Source organism: Opisthocomus hoazin, chromosome 4 (assembly GCF_030867145.1).
Source record: "Opisthocomus hoazin isolate bOpiHoa1 chromosome 4, bOpiHoa1.hap1, whole genome shotgun sequence".
Taxonomy (NCBI): domain Eukaryota; kingdom Metazoa; phylum Chordata; class Aves; order Opisthocomiformes; family Opisthocomidae; genus Opisthocomus; species Opisthocomus hoazin.
The window spans coordinates 95269651-95292153 of record NC_134417.1 but is presented as its reverse complement, the minus strand read 5'-3'; the positions used below and the strand labels follow the sequence as shown (position 1 = coordinate 95292153).

Genomic DNA, 22503 nt, shown 5'->3' with positions numbered 1-22503 from the left:
CTTGCAGAGGAGGGTCCCCCCGCAGAGGGTCCCCTCACAGAGGAGGGTTCCCCCACAGAGGAGGGTCCCCCTGCGGAAGAGGGTCCCCCCGCGGAGGGTCCCAGCCATAGAGGAGGGTCCCCTCACAGAGGAGGGTTCCCCCGCAGAGGAAGGTCCCCCTGCAGAGAAGGGTCCCAGCCATAGAGGAGGGTCCCCCCGCCCCAGAGCCCCCAGGAAGCAGCACCCCAGGAGGGACGGGAGCGGGGGTCTCGCTGCTCTCTGTGGAACCCGGCTGGCAGCGGGGAAGCTGCCGGCTGCGGCGTGGTGGGGGGCAGCCCTGGCAGGGGGGGTGAGGCGGGAGGCAGCCGATCGCTGCCCACCCAGCAGAGCCCCTCCCCGGCCCCGAGCCTGTGCCACAGCCTCCCTGGGCAGCCTGGGCCAGGGCTCTGTCACCCTCAGAGGGAAGAAGTTCTTCCTCGGGTTCAGCTGGAGCTTCCTCTGCTCCAGTTTGTGCCCGTTGCCCCTTGTCCTGTCGCTGGGCACCACTGGGAAGAGTCTGGCCCCGTCCTCCTGACCCCCCCCTGCAGATATTTAGAGGCATTTCCAAGGTCCCCTCTCAGCCTTCTCTTCTCCAGGCTGAACAAGCCCAGCTCCCTCAGCCTCTCCTCGGAGCAGAGATGCTCCAGGCCCCTCCTCATCCTCGTAGCCCTCCGCTGGGCTCTCTCCAGTAGCTCCTCATCTTTCTTGAACTGGGGAGCCCAGAACTGGACCCAGCACTGCAGATGGGGCCTGACTGGGGCAGAGCAGAGGGGGAGGAGACCCTCCCTCGCCCTGCTGCCCACACTCCTCCTCATGCACCCCAGGATCCCATTGGCCTTCTTGGCAGCCAGGGCACGCTGCTGGCTCATGGTCACCCTGTCGTCCCCCAGGACACCCAGGTCCCTCTCCGCAGAGCTGCTCTCCAGCAGGTCCACCCCAAGCCTGTACTGGTGCCTGGGGTTGTTCCTCCCCAGGTGCAGGAACCTGCATTTGCCTGTGTTGAACCCCATCAGGTTCCTCTCTGCCCAGCTTTCCAGCCTGTCCAGGTCACGCTGAATGGCAGCACAGCCTGCTGGTGTATCCACCACTGCTCCCAGTTTGGTGTCGTCAGCAAACTGGCTGAGGGTACACTCTAAATGACGCCCTGGGCAAAGGGACGCTGCCACCCACACACCTCCCGCCAGCTTCGTGCCTTCACGGGCGCCGCAGGCTCTTGCCTTCCACAGCTCTCCCCACCCCCACCTATTAACCAGACGATCTTTGAGGTCCCTTCCAACCCTTACCATTCTACCTCATTTTGACGGTACAAGCCTTTTCACCTAAAAATACGGAAATTTTAATCAAACCATTTTTGACCCCGTTCACAACTAGCTGAACGCTTTTCAGGAGCACAGCAAAGCCCAGTCTCCAGCATCAAGGTTTCACACCAGACTACTCATCAGCCAAGAGAGATTTTGGGATAAATTGTTTGAAATGTCTTTGTCTCCGACTTGGTTTCGGTATCAAAAACTGCTCCACACTGACTTTTTTGTTTATCGTTCAAACTCCCCTTCTTCACGAAGCCTGCAGGGAGGGTCCAAGGCGTCTGGGGAATCAGAGTCCCCCAGAGGAGCGCTGGAACTCAGCCAGTCTTGGTCTGCAGCTTCTCCCACCGCCCCGCGCTACCCCTGCACGGCGCAGTCCGCTCCCCCCCTGCCAGAGACCGCGTCTTCTCCAGAGCACGGCTCCTCCAGCGAGGGGCTCTGCCCGCGGAGTTTGCTGTCCTTCGCCCGTTGCGAAGGTCTTGCACCTTGTTTGGAACCACAGAATCACAGAACTGAGGTTGGAAAAGACCTTTAAGACCCCGAGTCCAAGCGTACGCCTAACACTGCCAAGTCCACCACTCAGCCAGGCCCCCGAGCACCACGCCTACGCGTGCCCTAAATCCCCCCAGGGACGGGGACTCAACTCCTTCCCCGGGCAGCCCGTCCAGCGCTTGACAACCCTTCCAGTGAAGGAATTTTTCCTAACATCCAATCTAAACCTCCCCAGCACAACCTGAGGCCATTTCCCCTCGTCCTATCGCTTGTCACTTGGGAAAAGAGACCAAACCCCACCTCACTACACCCTCCTTTCACACAGTTGTAGAGAGCGATAAGCTCTCCCTCAGCCTCCTTTCCTCCAGGCTAAAAACCCCCAGCTCCCTCAGCTTCTCCTCACAGGACCTGGGCTCAAGACCCTTCACCACTTTTCTATGTATAATGCAAAAAACAGGACATTGATTAAATGATAAAAATATTTTTGTTCTTAGGCAGAACCGACGACTTCATGCTCCTTCAGTTGTGGGAGCGATTTCATCTGGAGGGTTTCACAGAATCATCACAGAATGGCTTGGGTGGGAAGGGACCTCTCCAGGCCATCCAGTCTGGGGGGCAGTGAGCAGGGACATCTTCAGCTGGATCAGGGTGCTCAGAGCCCCGTCCAGCCTGGCCTGGAATGTTTCCAGGGATGGGGCATCGACCACCTCTCTGGACAACCTGGGCAAGGGTTTCACTGTCATTGTAAAGAATTTCTTCCTTATTTCCAGTCTAAATCCACCCTCTTCTAGTTTAAAACCATTGTCCCTTGTCCTAACACAACAAGCCCTCCTAAAAAGCCTGTCCCCATCTTTCCTACAAGCCTCCTTCAAGTACTGAAAGGCTGCTCTAAGGCCTCCCCGCAGCCTTCTCCTCCCCAGGCTGACCAGCCCCAGCTCTCCCAGCAGAGGGGTTCCAGCCCTAGCATCACTGCTGGGGTCTCCTCCGGCCCTGCTAACAGGTCTCCAAGGACATCCCACAAACTGGGAGAGGAGCAGCTGGAGAGCAGCCCTGCAGAACAAGCCCTGGGTGCTGGTGGGCAGCAGGCTCAGCGGGAGCCACCATCGTGCCCTGGCAGCCCAGAGGCAAACCCCATCCCGGGTGCATCAAACCCAGCACGGCCAGCCGGTCCAGAGGGGGGATTGTCCCGCTGCTCTCAGCGCTGGTGCAGCCTCACCGCGAGCGCTGTGTGCGGTTCTGGGCCCCATCACTGGAGAAGAATGTGAAGGTCCTTCAACGTGTCCAGAGGAGGGCAATGGAGCTGTTGAGCAGGCAGGGAGGAATGTCCTGGGAGGAGCGGCTGAGGACGTTGGCCTTCTCTAGTCTGCAGGAGAGGAGGCTGAGGGGCGACCTCATTGCTCTCTGCAGCTTCTGGAGGAGGGGTCGTGGAGAGGGAGGTGCTGAGCTCTTCTCCCTGGGATCCACAGAATCACAGAATGTTGGGGGTTGGAAGGGCCCTCTGGGGGTCACCCAGCCCAGCCCCCTGCCCAAGCAGGGTCACCCACAGCAGGCTGCACAGCACCGCGGCCAGGCGGGGCTGGAATATCTCCAGAGAAGGAGACTCCACAGCCTCCCTGGGCAGCCTGGGCCAGGGCTCCGGCACCCTCAGAGGGAAGAAGTTCTTCCTCGGGTTCAGCTGGAGCTTCCTCTGCTTCAGTTTGTGCCCGTTGCCCCTTGTCCCATCGCTGGGCACCACTGCAAAGAGCCTGGCCCCGGCCTCCTGACCCCCACCCTGCAGATATTTAGAGGCATTTCCAAGGTCCCCTCGCAGCCTTCCCTTCTCCAGGCTGAACAAGCCCAGCTCCCTCAGCCTCTCCTCCTAGGAGGGATGCTCCAGTCCCCTCCTCATCCTCGCAGCCCTGCGCTGGGCTCTCTCCAGTAGCTCCTCACCTTTCTTTCCAGCCACCCCGGAGCACCTCAAGCTCGACTCAGCAGCTCCAAACACCTCACAAACCGGTAATGGCGGGTGAGGGACGGGCTGTGGCCGAGGAGCCCGATGGCGCATGCGCGGAGTAGCGCGGGGCACGCCAGGAGTTGTAGTCTCGCCCTCTGGTGCTGGGCGTGTTAGAGGGCCGGACTACAACTCCCGGCGTGCCCCGCGGGGTGGGCCTCTGCTTATGCTCAGAGCCGGACTGCAGCTCCCGGCGTGCCCCGCGGGGGCGCGTCTCTGCACATGCGCAGAGCAGGACTACAGCTCCCGGCGTGCCTTGCGGCGAGGCGGAAGCGGCGCGATGGCGGCAGGTGAGGGGCCCGGTCCGGTGGCGGCTCCGGTCGCCCGCGGCCCGGCGGGCTGACGGCCCCCGCTCTGTGCCCGCAGGTCGGTAGCCGGTGCCGCCGCCATGGCCCTGATCGAAGGCGTCGGCGATGAGGTGACCGTGCTCTTCGCCTTGTTGCTGGTCGCCGTGGTGCTGGGTCTGGCCTGGGCCTCTACCCGCGCCCCGGAGCCCGTCGCGCCGCCCCGCGCCGCCGCCTCCCCGCTGCCCGAGGAGGGCCCGAGCGCTGCCGCGACCCCCGTCGAGCACAAGGCCCCGCCGGCGCCGACCGCGGCGGTCCCAGATGGGGCGGGCGAGCTGGCGGCGGGGCTGCGTCCCCGGGCCGGCCCCGCACCCGCGCCAAGCCCCCTCGGTGAGGCGGACGGCGGCCCCGCCGAGCCCACCATGGTGCTGCGGCTGAAGTTCCTCAACGACACGGAGCGCCTGGCCCGGGTGCGCCCCGGGGACACCGTCGGGGCCCTGAAGAGGTGAGGGGCAGGGCGGGACGGGTCTCCCTGCGGGGGGGCGGCCCCAATCCTGCGCTTCCGGGGGCGGCGGGCGGCGAAGTGGGCGGGCGCGGTGGCCGGCTGCTCCCAGGGGTGGGGGGGTGGCAGAGGGGACGCGGGGCTGGCGGGAGCGTGACCTGGAGCGTGATGCCTCCCTCCTCGCCCCCCCGCCCCAGGGCCTACTTCCCCGGGCAGGAGCAGCAAGTGCGGCTGATCTACCAGGGGCAGCTGCTGCGCGACGACGCCCAGAGCCTGGCTGCCCTGCACCTCACCCACAACAGCGTCCTGCACTGCCACGTCTCCCAGCACAGCCCGGCGCCCGCGCCCGCCGGCCCCCGCGCCTCCGCCGACCCCGTGCGCGCCGCCCTCAACGTGGGCAGCCTCATGCTGCCGCTCTTCGTGCTGATGCTGGCCGTGCTCTGGTACTTCCAGCTGCAGTACCGCCACGTCTTCACCGCCACCGCCACCACCTTCCTGGCCGGCCTCACCCTCCTCTTCAGCTTCATGGCCTTCACCATGTACCGCAGATAGCACGGCCCTGCGCCCCCGATGGCACCGCCGCACCCAAACCGGGGCTCCGGGCCGCCGGCTGTGTCCCCGCGGGCTCCGAGGGAGCCGCTCTCCGGGCGGGAGCAGGCAGCCCGCCCGCCGGGGCCGTGTGGAGCCCGCGCTCCGCTGTCCCGGGGGAACGGGGGGTCCCGGTGCCGCCCCGGCCCCGCACCGGCCGGCTCCACGCAGGGGAGCTCGGGCAGCCCCTGCTGCCGCTGCCCGGGGCTGCCGGTGCGGGCGGGCGCGGTGCCCGCCGCTCTGTCACCATTAAAGCCAAGGACCGAACGGCCGCGGCCTCCCGCTCTCTGCACCGGGGGCACCGGGCGGGGCGGGGCTACGGGGAGGGGGCGGGGCTACGGGAGGGGGCGGGGACTGCGGCTGGGGGCCACGCGTTCCGCAGGGCCGCGGCGCGCCTGCGCCGGCAGCGCCGCCCCGCCCCCTCGCGAGGCCCTCACTCATTGGAGGGACCGTGAGGGCTATTTGCATTTTGCCGCTGCGCGCGCGGCCGCGGCCCGGCGAGCCCGGCCCCGCCCCGGAAGTGTGGGCCGCGCGCGCGGAGAGGGGGGCGGGGCCGCGGCCCTCCGGGGGCTGTCGGGAAGATGGCGGACTCGGTGTCCGGGCGGCGCTGAGCGGCCGGGGGGCGGCGGCGGGTCCCAGCGCCATGTAGGGCCGGGCACGGCGGGGCCCTCGGCCGGGGGGCGGCGGGGCCGGCTCGGGGGTCCCGGGGCCGCGGGGGGGGGGGGAGAGCGGCGCGGCATGGGGGGTCCCGGTACCGGACGGGCGTCTGTGCGGCCCTGGGGTCCTGGGGCGAGGGGGGTCTGCGAGCCCCGGGGCGGGACGGGGGCCCCGGGGCGACGGCGCTGGTGTGGGCCGGGCGGGCGGGCGGGCGGGGGTCCCGGGGCCGGGGTCTCGTGGCCGGAGCCCAGTGGGGGGCAGGACCCCCGCGCTGTGGGGCCGGGCGGGCGGGGGTCTCGGGGCCGGAGGTCCCGGAGCCGTGTGGGCTAGCACCCGCGGACTGGGTGGGCGGGGGTCCCGGTACTGGGGGTGCCGGGTCCGTGTGGGGCAGGACCCCTGCGCTGGGTCCGGGCGGGTGGGGGTCCCGGTACCTGGGGTGCCGGATCCGTGTGGGGCAGGACCCCCGCGCTGGGGCGGACCGGGCGGACGAGGGTCCCGGTACCGGGGGTCTCGGGGACGTGTGGGGCAGGACCCCCGCGCTGGGGCGGACCGGGCGGACGAGGGTCCCGGTACCGGGGGTCTCGGGGCCGTGTGGGGCAGGACCCCTGCGCTGGGTCCGGGCGGGTGGGGTTCCCGATACCGGGGGTCTCGGGGCCGTGTGGGGCAGGACCCCTGCGCTGGGTTTGGGCGGGTGGGTGCGGGTCCCGGTACCGTGGGTCTCGGGGCTGTGTGGGGCAGCACCCGCGGACTGGGCGGGCGGGGGTCGCTGGCCGGCCGGGGGCTGGAGCTCGCCTCTCGTCCCCAGGGTCTCCCGGTTCTGCGAAGCCCCCCGAGCCGCCCTGCCCGCGCCATGCTGCGCCTGCTGCCATGGCTCCGCGCTCTGACCCGGGAGAGCGGGCGGCCCGGCGGCCCGCAGGGCCTGGCTGCCGGTGACAGGCGCGGGGCCGGGATGCATCCCGCCTGCTTCTGCGCGGGCAAGGCGAGGCAGCGGGCCGTGCTGCTGCCGCTGGACCCCTGCGGCCATGGGCTGCTGCCCGCCTTCCCCCCGGACGCCTGCAGGACCCGGGGCCACGGCAAGAGGAAGAGCTGGAACTTCATCCACGAGAAGATGAGCTACGACACCTTCTTCACCATGAAGCGTCTGATCGAGCGCTCGCGCAGCGTGGGCGAGGTGCTGCGGTGGGTCACGCAGAACCCCGGCAAGGTGTCGGCCAGCCACTACCCCATCGCCCTGCACAAGCTGGGCCAGCTCCTGCAGCAGCAGGGCCAGGCCCCGGTGAACGGGGAGAGCCGCGGGCCCGGCCCGGTGCTGGAGCAGCCCGAGTTTCAGACTCTCTGTCAGGCCATCATCAGCGGCTGCTCCAAGTTTGATAACTTCAGCATCGTCAACTGCCTGTACGCCGCTGCCGCGCTGGGTGAGTGTCCCGGGCTGCCGGCGGAGGACGGGGAGGCGGGCAGGGCGGTGGGACACGGGCAGGGGCCTGGGTCTGTGAGGTGGAAGGAGAGCTGGCCGCGGAAGGAGGAAGGACGTGACGGAACAGGAGCCGGTGTCGGGCTGGTGTGGGGGCTCCGTGGCGGGTCGAGCTGTGCCCCTCGACGGGGGACGCTCCGCTCGGGGCGCGCAGCGGGGAGGGAGCCGGGCGGGCTGACCGCGCCGGGGCTCGCTGGCTGCAGCCCGGGCGGTGGGCAGCGACGCCGGCGGGGTCCCGTAAACGGCTCCTCCAGTTTTGTTCCAGTCCCTGAGCGTCGGCAAGCGTCTGAGCGTCGAGGTGCGAGGCCTGGGCTGAGCCCTTTGCGAGCCGTGAGCCCTCGGCCGTCAGGCGTCTCAGGTTCAGGAAGAAAGGCTGAGGCTGGTCGGGGTTCCTGCGCGGCGGCAGCAGCCTGGGGCCGTGTCCTGGGGGCTCCCCCTCCCGAGGGCCCTGGGGTCCTCCCGCCTGCGAGGAGGGGGCTCAGTCTGGCGTGGGAGCCTCCCTCCCCACCCCGGCGTCGCCTGCCAGCCCCGTGCTGCTCCGTCCCACGTCTCCTGCCGCTCTGTTTGCTTTTTTCTTTTCCCACCGCAGCTGCACGCTGGGCTGAGGCCTCGGCCGAGCCGCCCGCGGAGACGCCCGGTCCCGGCCGTGCGTTGATGCAGTAACTCTAGATCCTGCTGGAGGGGGGAGGGAGGGGTTTTCTGCCTTTCCCCGCTCCGTCTCGCGGCGCCTGGTGTTTGTTGACACTGAGCTCTGGGCTGCCAGGCGCCTCTCCCCTCGGCTGGGCTCCCCCCGGCTGCTCCGGCCTTGACCCGCACTTTGTTCTCCGCCAGTCACCCTTCCCGCTCACCACGCGAGCCCGCTCATTAATAAAAGTGCTAACCCGCCTTTCGGAGGTCTTCTCAAGGAACAAAGCACCTGCTCAGGCCGATTCTTCACTTTCCGCCTTCTGACTGGGTTTTGATTAACGATAAAACGCAGCGACGTACCCCCTGCTGCTTCGGCTGCTCTGAAGCCCTTCTGAAAACTGGAATCTTGTCAGCTGGCTCAGGAGGCTGGCGGGTACCGGGGCCTCATACGGCGCGGGACGCCTCGTGCGTCTCCTGAGGAGATCTCTCCTGACACGCCAAGGGCGGCCTTTGCCTCTTTTCGTCGCCGCGCTGGGCGCCTGGCCGCTTGCCTCCCCGTGGCCGAATAACAAGTCCAGGGCTGGAGGAAAGCGTTTCCCCCGGGGCCGAGTCTGGAGGAGCAGAGCTGAGCTAGAAAGTGGGAGAGGGCTGGAAACGCGGAAGGGTGAACTCCTGCCGTACCCAGACAGTGTTTAGTGTGGTAACGTGCGGGTGGCTTGCTTGTTTTGCAACCAAAATGGGGTTTTAAAGTCTTTTTTGAGGTGTGTTATTAGTTTTTGAGGAGTTTGAGACGTAAGAAATGAACCTTGCTTTTGCGGGCGGAGTAAAGCACGTCCGTGTTGGTGAAGGGGGTGGGAATAGCCCGGTGGCTCCGGACGCCTTCTGCCCTGGTGCGGATGCGCTGCCGGCCCGGCCCGCTGTCCCCTCCTCGCCGTCGGTCTGATCGCCGACGCGGCCACCCTGTGCTCCTCCGGCTGCCGTCCCGGGCCTGGTGGGGATGAGAGGTGGGCTCCGGGCGTCCCTGATCTCCTCCCGCTTGCAGGGCTGCCGGGGGAATCGCCGCTGGTGCGAGTGCTGGAGGAGGAATCCCGGAGCCGCCTGGGCCGCTTCAACCAGAAGGACGTCTCCATGGTCTTCAGCAGCGTGATGAGGCTGCACCCGTCCAGCCCCCACCCCCTGGTCGAGTCGTGCCTCAGCAGCTTGGAGCGGCACCTGGAGAAGGAGCGGCACCCCCAGACCCTCTTCCTCCTCCTCTCCTACTACCGGCTGCGGGCGCAGGCGCTGCAGGGACACCCGGCCTCCGACCAGCAGCTGATCAACAACCGCAAGATCCTGCGCCTCGTTAGGCACACGCTGGGGCAAGTGAGTGCCATGCGGGAGCACGAGCTGGCCCTCTTGGACGAGATGCTGGCTCTGTGCGCCCAGGAGGCCAACAACAAGGCCCTGGAGGCCATCTTCAGCTCTCAGCTCTTCTACGAGAACCGCCAAGAGCGATTCATCCGCAGTATGGCAGGTGAGGGCAGGGTCTGCCCAGGCAGGGTCCCAGCCTTGCCCGCGCCGTGAGCCTCTTCCCTGGCGCGGGGTGCGCTGGGCTCTGTCCGTGCCCCTGGCAGCCCCGGAGCCTCCTGTCCTGGCCCCAGCGGACACCTGGGCTCGTGCCGGCTCCAGCTGGGGCTGCGCTGAGCACCGGGGCCTGCGGCAGTGAGGCGGGAGCGGGAGATGCTCTGCGCTGCGGCCACCCTGTCCCCGTCGTCCCCGCCTCGCCCTCCCAGGGGCCGAGCCCGCCTGACCTCGGGACTTGGCAGCAGGTTGGTTTCGGGGGGGTTTCTGCACAAGGGCCCCCGTTCTGTGCGCGTTCCAGCTGTGCTCCAGCTGTGCCTGCTGGGCGCGCGGGGTGCGAATCGGCCCCGGCCTCTCGCACGCACCGTGACTCGGTGGCTCCTGGAAGCCGTCTGGGTTCCGGGAGAGGCGGCTCTGCTGCCCAGGTCCCGTTCCCCGCTGCCGCCCGCGCTGCCTGCGCTGCGCAGGCCGAGGTGGCTGCTGAGAGCCGCGGGCGGAGGGAGCGCGGCCGCTCTGACGGAGCCCCCGCTGCGGTTCGCTCTCCGCAGAGTGGCTCCCCAGGAAGGCGGAGAACCTCACCCCCTACACCATGGCCCTCATTGCCAAGTACGTGGCGCGGCACCGGCTGCGTGAGCCGCGGTTGCTCGATACCATCGCAAACTTCCTGCTGAAGCGTGGGGAGCAGCTCGACAGCAAGGTGAGCGTTCGACGATCTCCGGGGCTGGGGGAAGCCGCGTCCCCTCCCTGCCATCAGGCTGGGGCAGCTCGGCCGGGGCGTGCCTGGTCCTGCTTGTGCCCGGCTCTGGGCCGGCCTGGCGCTGACCCGTCCTTCGTCCCGCTGCCCGGCCGCCCTCCCTCTGCTCCTGCCCGCAGGTGATCCAGAAGCTGGTGTTCCCCTTCAGCCGCATGAATTACCGCCCGTCCAACCACAGCGAGCTCTTCCCCAAGCTGGAGGCCATCCTGGAGCAGAAAGCCGGCAGCTCGCCCCTGGCGACCGTCAACATCCTCATGTCCATGTTTCAGCTGAGCCACTTCCCCCAGACTGTCCTGCACCAGGTCTTCTCCCCTGCCTTCATCACCAACGTTATGAGTACGTCGGGCCTTTGCCTGGGGAAACCCAGCCCTTAAAGCTCGGGGCGGGGGCGGAGGTGGGTTCGGGCAGCCCGGAGTCCCCCGGGAGCGCGGGACCGCCTCGCCGGGAGCACGGGGGGCGAGGAGGGGCTCCCCGCTGCGGCTAGCCGGCCGTCCTGCCCTGCAGGCAGCCCCTACGCGCTGATCGTGCGCCGCTACCTCTCGCTGCTGGACGCGGCGGTGGAGCTGGAGTTCCGCGATTACAGCGGCCCGCGCCTCGACCCGCGCTACCGCGTCCTCATGTTCGAGCACGCCCTGACGGCGGACGAGGCCAACAGAAAGTACAGGTCAGCGGCGGGCGAGCGGCGGGCGGGGGAGCGCGGCTGGGAGCGCGGGGGCCGCTGGCCGGACCCTGCTGCCTGTCCCCCGCCGGGGAGCAGCGTGGCGTCGCTTGGGGCACGGCACACCTTCAGCCAGTTTGCTGGTGGCACCAAACTGGGAGGAGTGGTGGACACACCGGCAGCTGTGCTGCCATCCAGCGTGACCTGGACAGGCTGGAGAGTTGGGCAGAGAGGAACCTGGTGAGGTTCAACCAGGGCAAGGGCAGAGCTCAGAGGGTTGGCATCAGCGGCGCTGAGTCTAGTTGGAGGCCGGTAACCAGTGGTGTCCCTCAGGGGTCAGTACTGGGCCCAGCCTTGTTTTTCTTCATCAGTGACCTGGATGAAGAGTTAGAGTGTACCCTCAGCCAGTTTGCTGGTGACACCAAACTGGGAGGGGAGCAGTGGTGGACACACCGGCAGCCGTGCTGCCATTCAGCGAGACCTGGACAGGCTGGAGAGTTGGGCAGAGAGGAACCTGATGAGGTTCAACCAGGGCAAGGGCAGAGCTCAGAGGGTTGGCATCAGTGGCGCTGAGTCTCGTTGGAGGCCGGTAACCAGTGGTGTCCCTCAGGGGTCAGTACTGGGCCCAGCCTTGTTTTTCTTCATCAGTGACCTGGATGAAGAGTTAGAGTGTCCCCTCAGCCAGTTTGCTGGTGACACCAAACTGGGAGGTGTGGTGGATACACCAGAAGGCTGTGCTGCCATTCAGCGAGACCTGGATAGGCTGGAGAGTTGGGCACAGAGGAACCTGATGAGGTTCAACAAGGGCAAGTGCAGGGTCCTGCCCCTGGGGAGGAACAACCCCAGGCACCAGTACAGGCTGGGGCTGAGCTGCTGGAGAGCAGCTCTGGGGAGAGGGACTGGGAGTGCTGGGGGACGACAGGGTGACCATGAGCCAGCAGCGTGCCCTGGGTGCCAAGAAGGCCAATGGGATCCTGGGGTGCATGAGGAGGAGGGTGGGCAGCAGGGCGAGGGAGGTTCTCCTCCCCCTCTGCTCTGCCCCAGTGAGGCCCCATCTGCAGTGCTGGGTCCAGTGCTGGGCTCCCCAGTTCCAGAAAGATGAGGAGCTACTGGAGAGAGCCCAGCGCAGGGCTGCGAGGATGAGGAGGGGACTGGAGCATCTCTCCTAGGAGGAGAGGCTGAGGGAGCTGGGCTTGTTCAGCCTGGAGAAGAGAAGGCTGCGAGGGGACCTTCGAAATGCCTACAAATATCTGCAGGGTGGGGGTCAGGAGGATGGGGCCAGACTCTTTGCAGTGGTGCCCAGCGACAGGACAAGGGGCAACGGGCACAAACTGAAGCCTGGGAAGTTCCAGCTGAACCCGAGGAAGAACTTCTTCCCTCTGAGGGTGCCGGAGCCCTGGCCCAGGCTGCCCAGAGGGGCTGGGGAGTCTCCTTCTCTGGAGATATTCCAGCCCCGCCTGGACGCGGTGCTGTGCCCCCTGCTCTGGGTGACCCTGCTTGGGCAGGGGGCTGGGCTGGGGGACCCACAGAGGTCCCTTTCAACCCCTACTATTCTGTGATTCTGTTTCTCGCTCCCGGGGACCCCCGTGTCGCTGCGCCGATGTGCTCGGAGGGAGCATGCGGGTCGGCAGGGCTCGAGGGGGCAGGCCGGGGGCCTCACTCTTCTGTTTCCCCGCAGCTACAAGGGGCTGGTGGCCGAGGCGCTGCGGCAGCTGGTGGGAGAAGAGTGCTACCGGCAGGACGAGGTGCTGCCCCCCGGGTACTGCACAGGTAGCCTGGCCGGGCACCCCGCTCCGGGCAGGGCCGCGGCCCCGGGGAGGGGACGCGCAGTTGGGGTCTGGGGGGCTCTGGGCGCAGCAGGAGCCCTGCGGCTGCTGGGGAGCGCGGGGGAGGCCGCAGGGCAGGGGGTTATTCGGGGCAGGACTAGGTTTGGCTGCGGTGTCACCCCGTTCCCCGCGACGCTGCCTTCCCCCGGCGCGGCGGGACGAAGCTCCCTGAGCCGCCCGTGCCGCGGGAGGGCTCGCCGGGGCGGGGGGTTCCCTCCGCGCTCCCGCCTGCCGGCTGGCTGGCACCGCGTCTCCCACCCTGCCGCACGCGGGGTCCCCGTGTCCCGTCAGCAGCGGGGTCTCAAGGCCGGGTGCTGATCCGCGCGCTCTCTCCGCAGACTTCCTGCTGTGGATTAACCGCTCGGGCACCGTGCTGCCTCTGTCCCGTGTCCCTGCGGCTTCCAAGGCGCCCTCTGCCAACACCGCAACGTCCCCTGCCGCCATGTCCTTGCGCTCAAGCGTCCTGGCCCTCACCTCGGACTTGCAGGACTTTGCCCCGTTCGCTCCCGAGACGCCAAACAGCCCCCCGGGCTCCCGGGAGAGCAGCCTGGCCGGGCGGTTCCTGCCCACGCTTTGCCCTGCCCCGGGGGGCCCCTGCTTCCAGCCCCCCTCGGACTATTACTGCCGCCTGAGCAAAGAGTCTTCCCTGGAGAGCCAGGGCAGCTCCACGCTAAGCAGCCCGTCCGAGTGCCTCTCCGCGCAGCCGGCCGGCACCCCCGACTGCTCGCCCCGCGGCACCTCCGCGGCCACGCTCTTCCAGTTCCCCATTGGCAAGATTCTGGAGGAGGAGGAGGAGGAGGTGACCGCCGGCCGCCCCGGGCACGACTGCAGCTGCTTCCCCGGGGAGCCGGCGCGTGAGGAGCCGGGGGACAGGAGCCCACCCGCCGGCGAGGACGCCTGCCCGCCGCCCTCCCCGTGCCGGCCCAGCCCCAAGCGAGGGCCCGGCGATGGGCCGCAGGGACCTGAGGAGATCCAGAGGTACCGAGCAGAGCCGCTCCGCGTCCCCGCGCGCAGACCTGTCACCCGGCTCCGCGCCGGTGCTGGCTCTGGCTCCCGGCCCCCTCCCGCCCTGCGCTGTCGGGTGCCCGGCGGCTGTGCGGCCCGGACCCCCGTCCCACCGCCCCGGTACGGCTGCCCTCGCCCCCGCCGTGGCGGGGGGTAACGCTGCCCTCCCCCCGGTCTGTCTGCTGCAGGGTCGTGCTGTCGGTCAACGACAAGTGGCACTACTGCCAGAACTCCGACATACTGGTGGGCTCGCGGGCCATGAGGGACAGGCACTTGCGGCTGCTGGGCTACTGTCTGGTTCAGGTAAGCGGGGGCTGCTCCCTCCCCTCCTCTCCCCTCGCCTCCTCTCCCCGAGCACGCGGCCGTGCAGCGAGACGGGCTCAGGCCGCGGGCATCCCCGCTGATGGGAGCCGTCCTCCGCGCTCGCTGCGTGTGCGAGGAAGCACTGACTCATCCTCACGCCTCCTCTGTGCCCTCTCCCACCCCACCCCGCGAGTCTTCCCACGCGGCTGCTGGGTGACACCGGCCCGGTGCCCTGCGGAAGGTGCGGATGAGGGGACGGCCGCTCCTGGCCACCGGTCCCGCAGGAATCCCGTCCCGGGGGTCTGCCCCCCGGCTGGGACGCAACCCTGGTCCCTCAGGAATCCCATCCCGGGGGTCTGCCCCCTGGCCAGGACGCGACCCTGGTCCCTCAGGAATCCCATCCCGGGGGTCTGCCCCCCGGCCGGGACGCAACCCTGGTCCTGCAGGAATCCCATCCCGGGGGTCTGCCCCCTGGCCAGGACGCGACCCTGGTCCCACAGGAATCCCGTCCCGGGGGTCTGTCCCCCGGCCGGGACGCGACCCTGGTCCCACAGGAATCCTGTCCCGGGGGTCTGCCCCCTTGCCGGGACGTGACCCTGGTCCTGCAGGAATCCCGTCCCGGGGGTCTGCCCCCCGGCCGGGACGCGACCCTGGTCCTGTGGGAATCCCGTCCCGGGGGTCTGCCCCCCAGCTGGGACGCGACCCTGGTCCCGTGGGAATCCCATCCCGGGGGTCTGCCCCCCGGCCGGGACGCGACCCTGGTCCTGTGGGAATCCCGTCCCGGGGGTCTGCCCCCCAGCTGGGACGCGACCCTGGTCCCTCAAGAATCCCATCCCGGGGGTCTGCCCCCCGGCCGGGACGCGACCCTGGTCCCTCGGGAATCCCGTCCCGGGGGTCTGCCCCCCGGCCGGGACGTGACCCTGGTCCCTCAGGAATCCCATCCCGGGGGTCTGCCCCCCGGCCGGGACGCGACCCTGGTCCCTCGGGAATCCCATCCCGGGGGTCTGCCCCCTTGCCGGGACGCGACCCTGGTCCCGTGGGAATCCCGTCCCGGGGGTCTGCCCCCCAGCCAGGATGTGACCCTGGTCCCGTGGGAATCCCGTCCCGGGGGTCTGCCCCCCAGCCAGGATGTGACCCTGGTCCCGTGGGAATTCCATCCCAGGGCTCTGCCCCCCAGCTGGGACGCAACCCTGGTCCCTCAAGAATCCCATCCCGGGGCTCTGCCCCCTGGCCAGGATGCGACCCTGGTCCCACGGGAATCCCGTCCCGGGGGTCTGCCCCCTTGCCGGGACGCGACCCTGGTCCCGCAGGAATCCCATCCCGGGGGTCTGCCCCCCGGCCAGGACGCGACCCTGGTCCCTCAGGAATCCCGTCCCGGGGGTCTGCCCCCCGGCCGGGACGCGACCCTGGTCCCGTGGGAATCCCATCCCGGGGCTCTGCCCCCCGGCCGGGACGCGACCCTGGTCCCTCAGGAATCCCGTCCCGGGGGTCTGCCCCCTGGCCGGGACCTGACCCTGGTCCCACGGGAATCCCGTCCCGGGGCTCTGCCCCCCGGCCGGGACGTGACCCTGGTCCCTCAGGAATCCCGTCCCGGGGGTCTGCCCCCCGGCTGGGACGCGACCCGCGCTGGGTGGGGAGTGCAGGAGGGGGGTGACGTTGGCTGGGGCCCGGCAGGGTCGGCTGCAGGGCCCCGGCGCGGGGGTCGAGCGAGGCGCGGCTCGGCCCGATGCCGTGTGCTGTCGGCTCCGCGGGTGCCTCGCGCCTGTGCCGTGGAGGCGAGGCAGAGCTCGCTCGGTGCCCGCGCCGCGGCCGCGGGGCTGCAGCCTGGGGCTGGTCTGCGGTGAGAGCCGCGAACGGAGGAGCCCTCGAGGCTTCGCCACCGCCCTGGTAATTGTCTGCAGAACCCTTCGGACGTTGTTTTAAGGCGTGCGGCTGCTGCAGGGCTGTTTGTGGGGTGATTCTTGGCTGGGGGATAGATTTCCGGAGAAAAACAGCTCAGAAATGCGGGCCTCTTAGCCCTGTTTACTTCTCCACCTCAGAGGTCACCTGAGTTACAGTCACAGATCTACCACGCAGTCCCACAGCCGTTTCTTAAAGCTTCTTACCTCCCCTGCTGCTGGCGGTGCCGCCTGCCAGCACGGAGCCCCTCCTCATTTCATAACTCGCACCGCGCGTACTTCAGAAGCGCTTTGTTTACGCAGAGCTCTGGCGGTCCTGTGACTCGAGCTCTGGCATTTCCTTGGAGCTCCCGCATCGCGGCGCGGCGGGGCCGCAGCAGCTCCCCGCGCCCGGGGTCTCCTCCGTGCCGGGGCTCGGGGTGGGCTGCCCGGGGCCGAGCAGCCGTGTCACGCGGAGCGGGGCTCCCCGGTGCCCGCCGTCGGGCTCGGGGCCGGAGCGGCCGCTCTCGCCGCGCGGCTGGGCTCCGGGATGCCCTTGGCTGAGGAGAGCGCTTGGCTCCGCCGCCTCCGCTCCCAGCTCCGCGCCGCCGTGTCCGAGAGCGGGGGGCTGCCCTCGCCTGCCCGCCCTGTGCCCCAGGACTGTGCACCCCGCTCTCAGGGGTCCCTGCCCCGTCTCAAACCAGCTCTGGTAACCGTTGCCGCTCGGGTCTGCGCCGCTGCTGCGGGCCGGGGTGCCGTGGGCGGCTGCTGACCGGCAGCTGGGCCGGGTCTGCGAGGAGCGAGGCGGCAGGGACGGGGTGCGCGCAAGCAGGAGCGTGCTCTCGCTCCCGGGGTGCGCCGGACCACGCGCTCGGTCCGGCAGCGCGCGGTTAGCCATCAGCGAGGCCGCGGGAGCTCGGCGTGCCGGTCGTTGGCTGGCTCCCTTCGGGCGTGTGAGAACAGGCGCTCCGCACCCATCCCCTCCGTTCCCTCGCCAGCGGCAGATCGTTGGGAACTGAGCTGGAAGTGGCTCTGGGTAGTCCCAGGAGCCCCGCGTCGCAGCGCGTGTCTGCACAGCCGTGCCCAGTCGCCCCGGCGGGCCTCCTCCTCCTCCAGCCTGTTCGTCCCTGCACGCCCGCAGCGTGCGGCGCGCTCCAGGCAGTCCGGCCTGCCGCAGGCCCTGGGTTACGGCTGTCGGGGCAGCCGGCGTGGTGCTGCCGGGCTGCGCCGGGAGGGAGCGAGGGGCAGCTCTGCGGCGGTCGCCCGCTGCGCTGCCGGTCCTGGGCGCCGCTTGCCTTGGCCGTCCCATTGAGGCGAAGAGCCCAGGGCGGTTCAGGCTCTTCTGAGTCGAAGCTGCGTCACAGCTCGGTGCCTGTTCGTGCTCCTCTGGCTTGAGGCTTCTCTTCTGACAGCCCCCCAGAACCGCGGGGTGGCGGGGGTGGCGGGGGTCTCTGCGGATCGTCCGGTCCAACCCCGGCTCACCTGGAGCCGGCTGCTCGGTACCACCCCCGCTCGAGCCGTGAGCGTCCCGGAGACGGGCTGCTGTCCGCCGAGCCTGGTGCAGGGCCGGGGCCGGTGCTGCTTCGCCCTCGCAGCAAAAGGTTTTTCTGGCGTTCGAGGGCTCCGTGTAGCTTTGTCTTCGGATTAAATGGGATTTCTGGTGCTTTAGGTTTGTGCCCGTTGCCTCGCCCTCTGTCAGAGGGCACCGCTCGGAGCCTGGCTCTGCCTTCTTCACGGCCTCGTGTCGGGTGTTGGTGCGTATAAATGCGATGCCCAGTCTTCAGCTTTGCTTCTCCAGCTCTGTCGACCTCTCCTCACGCATCTCGTGCTGTATCCCGTCACCGTCCTTGTGGCCCTGCGGTACGACCCTCTCATCCTGGCGATGCTCCGGTGTGTCCAGGTCTTGTTCTGGGGAGCTCCGCGCCGGACACAGCGCTGCAGATCACACACAGAGTCACAGAGTGTTCGGGGCTGGAGGGGCCCTCTGGGGTCCCCCAGCCCAACCCCCTGCCCAAGCAGGGTCACCCAGAGCAGGGGGCACAGCACCGCGGCCAGGCGGGGCTGGAATATCTCCAGAGAAGGAGACTCCACAGCCTCTCTGGGCAGCCTGGGCCAGGGCTCCGCCACCCTCAGAGGGAAGAAGTTCTTCCTCGGGTTCAGCTGGAGCTTCCTCTGCTCCAGTTTGTGCCCGTTGCCCCTTGTCCTGTCGCTGGGCACCACTGCAAAGAGTCTGGCCCCGTCCTCCTGACCCCCACCCTGCAGATATTTAGAGGCATTTCCAAGGTCCCCTCGCAGCCTTCTCTTCTCCAGGCTGAACCAGCCCAGCTCCCTCAGCCTCCCCTCCTAGGAGAGATGCTCCGGATGGGTCTGAGCCATGGGGAAGGGTCGGCTCCTCGACCTGCTCGCCGGCTCTTCCTGCCGCAGCCCGGGGTGCTGCCGTCGCTGCGAGGGAGCGGTGCTGGCCGCTGTTCCGCTTGTCCGTCGGGACCCCCCGTCCCTTCTGCAGAGCCGCGCTCGGCCGCGTGGCCCCGGCCTGTCCTGGGGCTGGGCTGTTCCTCCCTCGGTCGGGACTCAGCCGTTCCTCCGGCCTGCTCAGGCCCTTCCGCAGGGCAGCGCAGCCGTCCGGCGTCGGCCGCTCCTCCCCATTCCGTCCCGTCCCGTCCGCAGCCTCGCTGGGCGTGCGCGCAGTCCCGTCCTCCAGGTCGCTAACGAGGGTGCTAAACTGACTCCTGGGGTGTGCCGCTGGCGACGTGGTCCCGCTGGGCACCGTGCCTGCGCTCGCAGCTCTCCCCTGGCAGCTCGGCCCTCCTTAGGCTGGATTAAAGGCGTCCTGGTGCCGGCTGTCGCGTTGCCGTCTGCCCGCGTGCCGGGCGCGGGGCTGCCCGCCGTGTCCGGGAGTGTCTGTGCCGGCGCCAGGCCCTGCTGCCCCTCGGGTGCCAGCGATCGGCGGCGGGTGGGGGTCCGCCGGGGCCTCTGGACAGGGCTTCCCTCCAGGAGAGCCCGCTCCCTCCGCAGCACAGCGCGCCGGCCCTGCCGCCGTAACCGCGGGGACAGCACCGGGTCGCATGGCCGGACCCGTGGGGACAGCGCTGGGTCTCGTGGCCGGACCCGCGGGGACAGCGCCGGGTCTCATGGCCGGACCTGTGGGGACAGCACCGGGTCTCATGGCCGGACCTGCGGGGCCAGCACCGGGTCTCGTGGCCGGACCTGCGGGGCCAGCACTGGGTCTCGTGGCCGGACCCACGGGGACAGCACTGGGTCTCGTGGCCGGACCCGCGGGGACAGCGCTGGGTCTCATGGCCGGACCCGCGGGGACAGCACTGGGTCTCGTGGCCGGACCTGCGGGGCCAGCACTGGGTCTCGTGGCCGGACCCACGGGGACAGCGCTGGGTCTCGTGGCCGGACCCACGGGGACAGCACTGGGTCTCGTGGCCGGACCCGCGGGGACAGCGCTGGGTCTCGTGGCCGGACCCGCGGGGACAGCGCTGGGTCTCGTGGCCGGACCCGCGGGGACAGCGCTGGGTCTCGTGGCCGGACCTGCGGGGACAGCGCTGGGTCTCGTGGCCGGACCTGTGGGGACAGCGCTGGGTCTCGTGGCCGGACCCGCGGGGACAGCGCTGGGTCTCGTGGCCGGACCCGCGGGGACAGCGCTGGGTCTCGTGGCCGGACCCGCGGGGACAGCGCTGGGTCTCGTGGCCGGACCTGCGGGGACAGCGCTGGGTCTCGTGGCCGGACCTGTGGGGACAGCGCTGGGTCTCGTGGCCGGACCCGCGGGGACAGCGCTGGGTCTCGTGGCCAGACCTGTGGGGACAGCGCTGGGTCTCATGGCCGGACCTGCGGGGACAGCACTGGGTCTCGTGGCCGGACCTGCGGGGACAGCACTGGGTCTCGTGGCCGGACCTGCGGGGACAGCGCTGGGTCTCGTGGCCGGACCTGTGGGGACAGCGCTGGGTCTCGTGGCCGGACCTCGCCCCGTCCTCCGGCCGGGCCGTGTGGTGCTTCCAGCCCTCGGGCGGGCGGTGGGAGGGCCGCCTGCCCCGGACCCTCCGCGCTGCCCACGTGCTCCGGGCCCTTCCCAGGGTGGGTGCTGTCTCCCTGGTGGCCCTGACCTTCGGCTGACAGCCGGCTCCGTTCCCCCCGAAGTTCCGCGGCGAGGACGCGCTCCTTCCCTCCCCGAATCGTGCCCTGGGCGCTGGCCGGCTCTGATCTCCCCGCAAGCCCTGCCCTGCGCTGCTCCCTCCCAGCGCGTCTGGCTGAGGGAGCGTCCCGCGTGTCGGAAGGGCGCGCCGGCCGGGAGCCGACCCCGCAGCGCTGGGTGCGTGGAGCAGCGGGAGGAGGCGGCTCCGCACCGGAACCGCCAGCAACCTTGGACTCAGACCCGCTGCAGACGGCGGTCGCGGTTCCTCCTCCCCAGGCAGCGCTCGCAGCCGCCCGCGCCCCGGGCCTGCGTGGGACGGCTGGAGAGCGGCGCCTGCCCGCAGCCCCTTCGCTGCCCGGGGCGCGGCGGCCGTGTGTTCCCGTCCCGCTTGCTCCCCCGGCGCGGGCGCAAGCTGCCCCTGGACCCCGGCAGCACCCGTGTCGGGACCGCACGCCCACGCCGTTCCACGCCGTCCCGTCGGGCAGCGCGTCTGCCCGCTCCGCTCGCTGTCCCTCCGCCTTCTCCGCGTCGTGGGACGCTGGCGGGACTCGGACCCGGCCTGAAGGATGGAATCCCCGCGGCAGCCGAAGGCTCCGGCCTCGCTCTTCGCGCCTGCGCCAGTGCTTCCCGCCCTGTCCCTCACGGTGCCGGCTCTCAGCGAGCCGGTGAGGAGCGGCCTGCTCTGTGCCATGGCCTGCGGCTCCCAGGGCTGGCGCGGGCCTCTCGAGGGCCGCCGACCCTTGCCGCGCTCGGAGCGCTCGCTGCCCCCCGCTCTGCTGCATCCTGGCCCCGCGCCGGCTGCGCGGGAGGGCCGGGCTCCGGGGGCTCGGGTCCCCTGGCAGCGGCGGAGGGCAGGCCGGTGGCACGGAGCCGAGCGGAGCGTCATTCCCCACGGAGAGGGACGCTTTCCCCCCGCCGCGTCTCTCGGAGCGGGCTGCGGTGTGGCCGGAGCTGCGGCTCTCGGGGAGCAGAGCTGAGCTCCTCTGCCAACGGCGGCTGAGGCACTCGGCCGCGAGCTCCCGCTCCGGCCCCGTGTCGCTGCCTCGTAGCCGGCCCTCCGGCCCCCGCGGAGAGCTGCTCTGGTTCGTGCCTGTCCCCGGAGGCACGGGGCAGGGCCCCTCGTGTGCCGGGGCAGCGGAACGCGCCGCGGTCGGGGGCACGCGCGCGTCCCGTCGCGGCGGTGCGATGCTCTCAGCCGTCTGCGGCGCTGCCGGACGGGGCGGACGCCAGGGTCGCGCTTACCCGCAGTCCCGCTCCGTGGGCACGGGGAGGTTCTGGGCTGGTGGGGCAGCAGGGCCTCCGCCCCCCACCCATCCCAGCGCGGGGGGCTGTGGTGGTAGCTGGAGTCCCCGGCCCTTCCCGCGCGGCTGCGGGGTGCTCGGTGCCTCGATGCCCCCGGCTGCGGGTGCTGCCGGGCAGCGCGGGGGGGACGCGCAGCCACGCGTGCAGCCGGCAGCGGGGTCGGTCACGGGGGGGGACGGGTGCCGGGGCGGGTGGAACTGTCGGGGGGGGTCGGGGGACCGGCCGTCTTGAGAACAGTGCCCGCCGCTTGTCCCCGGACTCGGGGGGGACAGGGCCTGGGCCCCGCTCTGCTCCCACCCCTGCGGGTGCATCTGGCTCGCGGTTGGGGTGGCCCAGGGCTCGCAGCCGGGGTGGCCCAGGGGCTCGTGGCCCTTGGTGGGGGGGTGTTTAGCTCTGGGGTGCAGCTGGGTCTCCGCAGGGCTTGCAGCAGGCAGCAGCCCCCCTCCTGCGCTGCGGCAGCGGGTCCCCCCTCTCCCTCACGCCGAAGCCCCCTCGTCCCCCCTCGCCCCCGGGCAGCGGAGCAGCCCCGGCCTCCCCCGCCCCGCGCAGCGGGAGGGTCTCGCTCTCCGTCCTCCCCACGGCTGGGGTCCGAGGTCGGGGTCCGCGGTCGGGGTCCGCTGCTCCGGGGCAGCTGGGAGCAGGGGCAGGAGGGCGCTGGGGGTCCCCAGCCCCCGGGACGCAGCCCCCTCCCTGCGCTGTGCTCGGGGCTGAGCCTCCTCCGCCGGGGGGTCCGTGGGACCCCGAGCTGGCGCTCGCCCGCTCCCCCTGCACCCTGCTCCCCTCCGGAGGGTCCCGAGTGCTGCCCCCCCCCCCCAGCCCACCTGCCCCGGGTGGGGGGGCCGCTCTGAGGGTCCCTCCGTCCCCTTGCAGCTGCCCTACACGGAGCTGGAGAAGGTGAGTGGCATCGAGGAGGCCAAGCACTACCTGCGGCAGAAGCTGAGGGAGCTGCGGCGCTGAGGGACGGCGGCACGGCGGGGGGACGGCGGGGGGCACGGCGGGGGGACGGCGGGGGGCACGGCTCTCGGGGCGGGGTGGGGGGGCGAGGTATTTATTGCCGTTAGCGGCGGGAAGGGGCGTGAGGCGATGGGGGTGCAGGGGGGTGTCTGGGTCTGTGCTGCTGGGGGGGGGGTCCCTTGCTGCCCCCAGC

The 22503-nt window shown here is 70.2% G+C and overlaps 2 protein-coding genes and 1 long non-coding RNA gene across 3 annotated transcripts; 2 read left to right on the top strand and 1 right to left on the bottom strand.

Moving 5' to 3' along the window:
- Positions 1–2279: 2279 nt before the first annotated feature.
- LOC142361237 (uncharacterized) lies at positions 2280–3830 on the bottom strand. The gene is made up of 2 exons (XR_012763835.1): positions 3744–3830; positions 2280–3267 (listed from the first exon to the last, which is right to left on the bottom strand). It is a non-coding gene; the product is annotated as an uncharacterized LOC142361237 (long non-coding RNA).
- A 235-nt stretch (positions 3831–4065) lies between these two features.
- TMUB1 (transmembrane and ubiquitin like domain containing 1) lies at positions 4066–5449 on the top strand. The gene is made up of 3 exons (XM_075420055.1): positions 4066–4094; positions 4171–4593; positions 4788–5449. The coding sequence occupies exons 2-3, from the start codon at positions 4193–4195 to the stop codon at positions 5140–5142; spliced, it is 756 nt and encodes a 251-aa protein (XP_075276170.1). The 5' UTR covers positions 4066–4094; positions 4171–4192; the 3' UTR covers positions 5143–5449.
- Positions 5161–22346, top strand: FASTK (Fas activated serine/threonine kinase). The gene is made up of 10 exons (XM_075417955.1): positions 5161–5823; positions 6641–7250; positions 8976–9446; positions 10042–10190; positions 10367–10583; positions 10752–10911; positions 12584–12675; positions 13070–13709; positions 13925–14039; positions 22227–22346. The coding sequence occupies exons 1-10, from the start codon at positions 5161–5163 to the stop codon at positions 22311–22313; spliced, it is 3204 nt and encodes a 1067-aa protein (XP_075274070.1). The 3' UTR covers positions 22314–22346.
- The last annotated feature ends 157 nt before the right edge of the window (positions 22347–22503 follow it).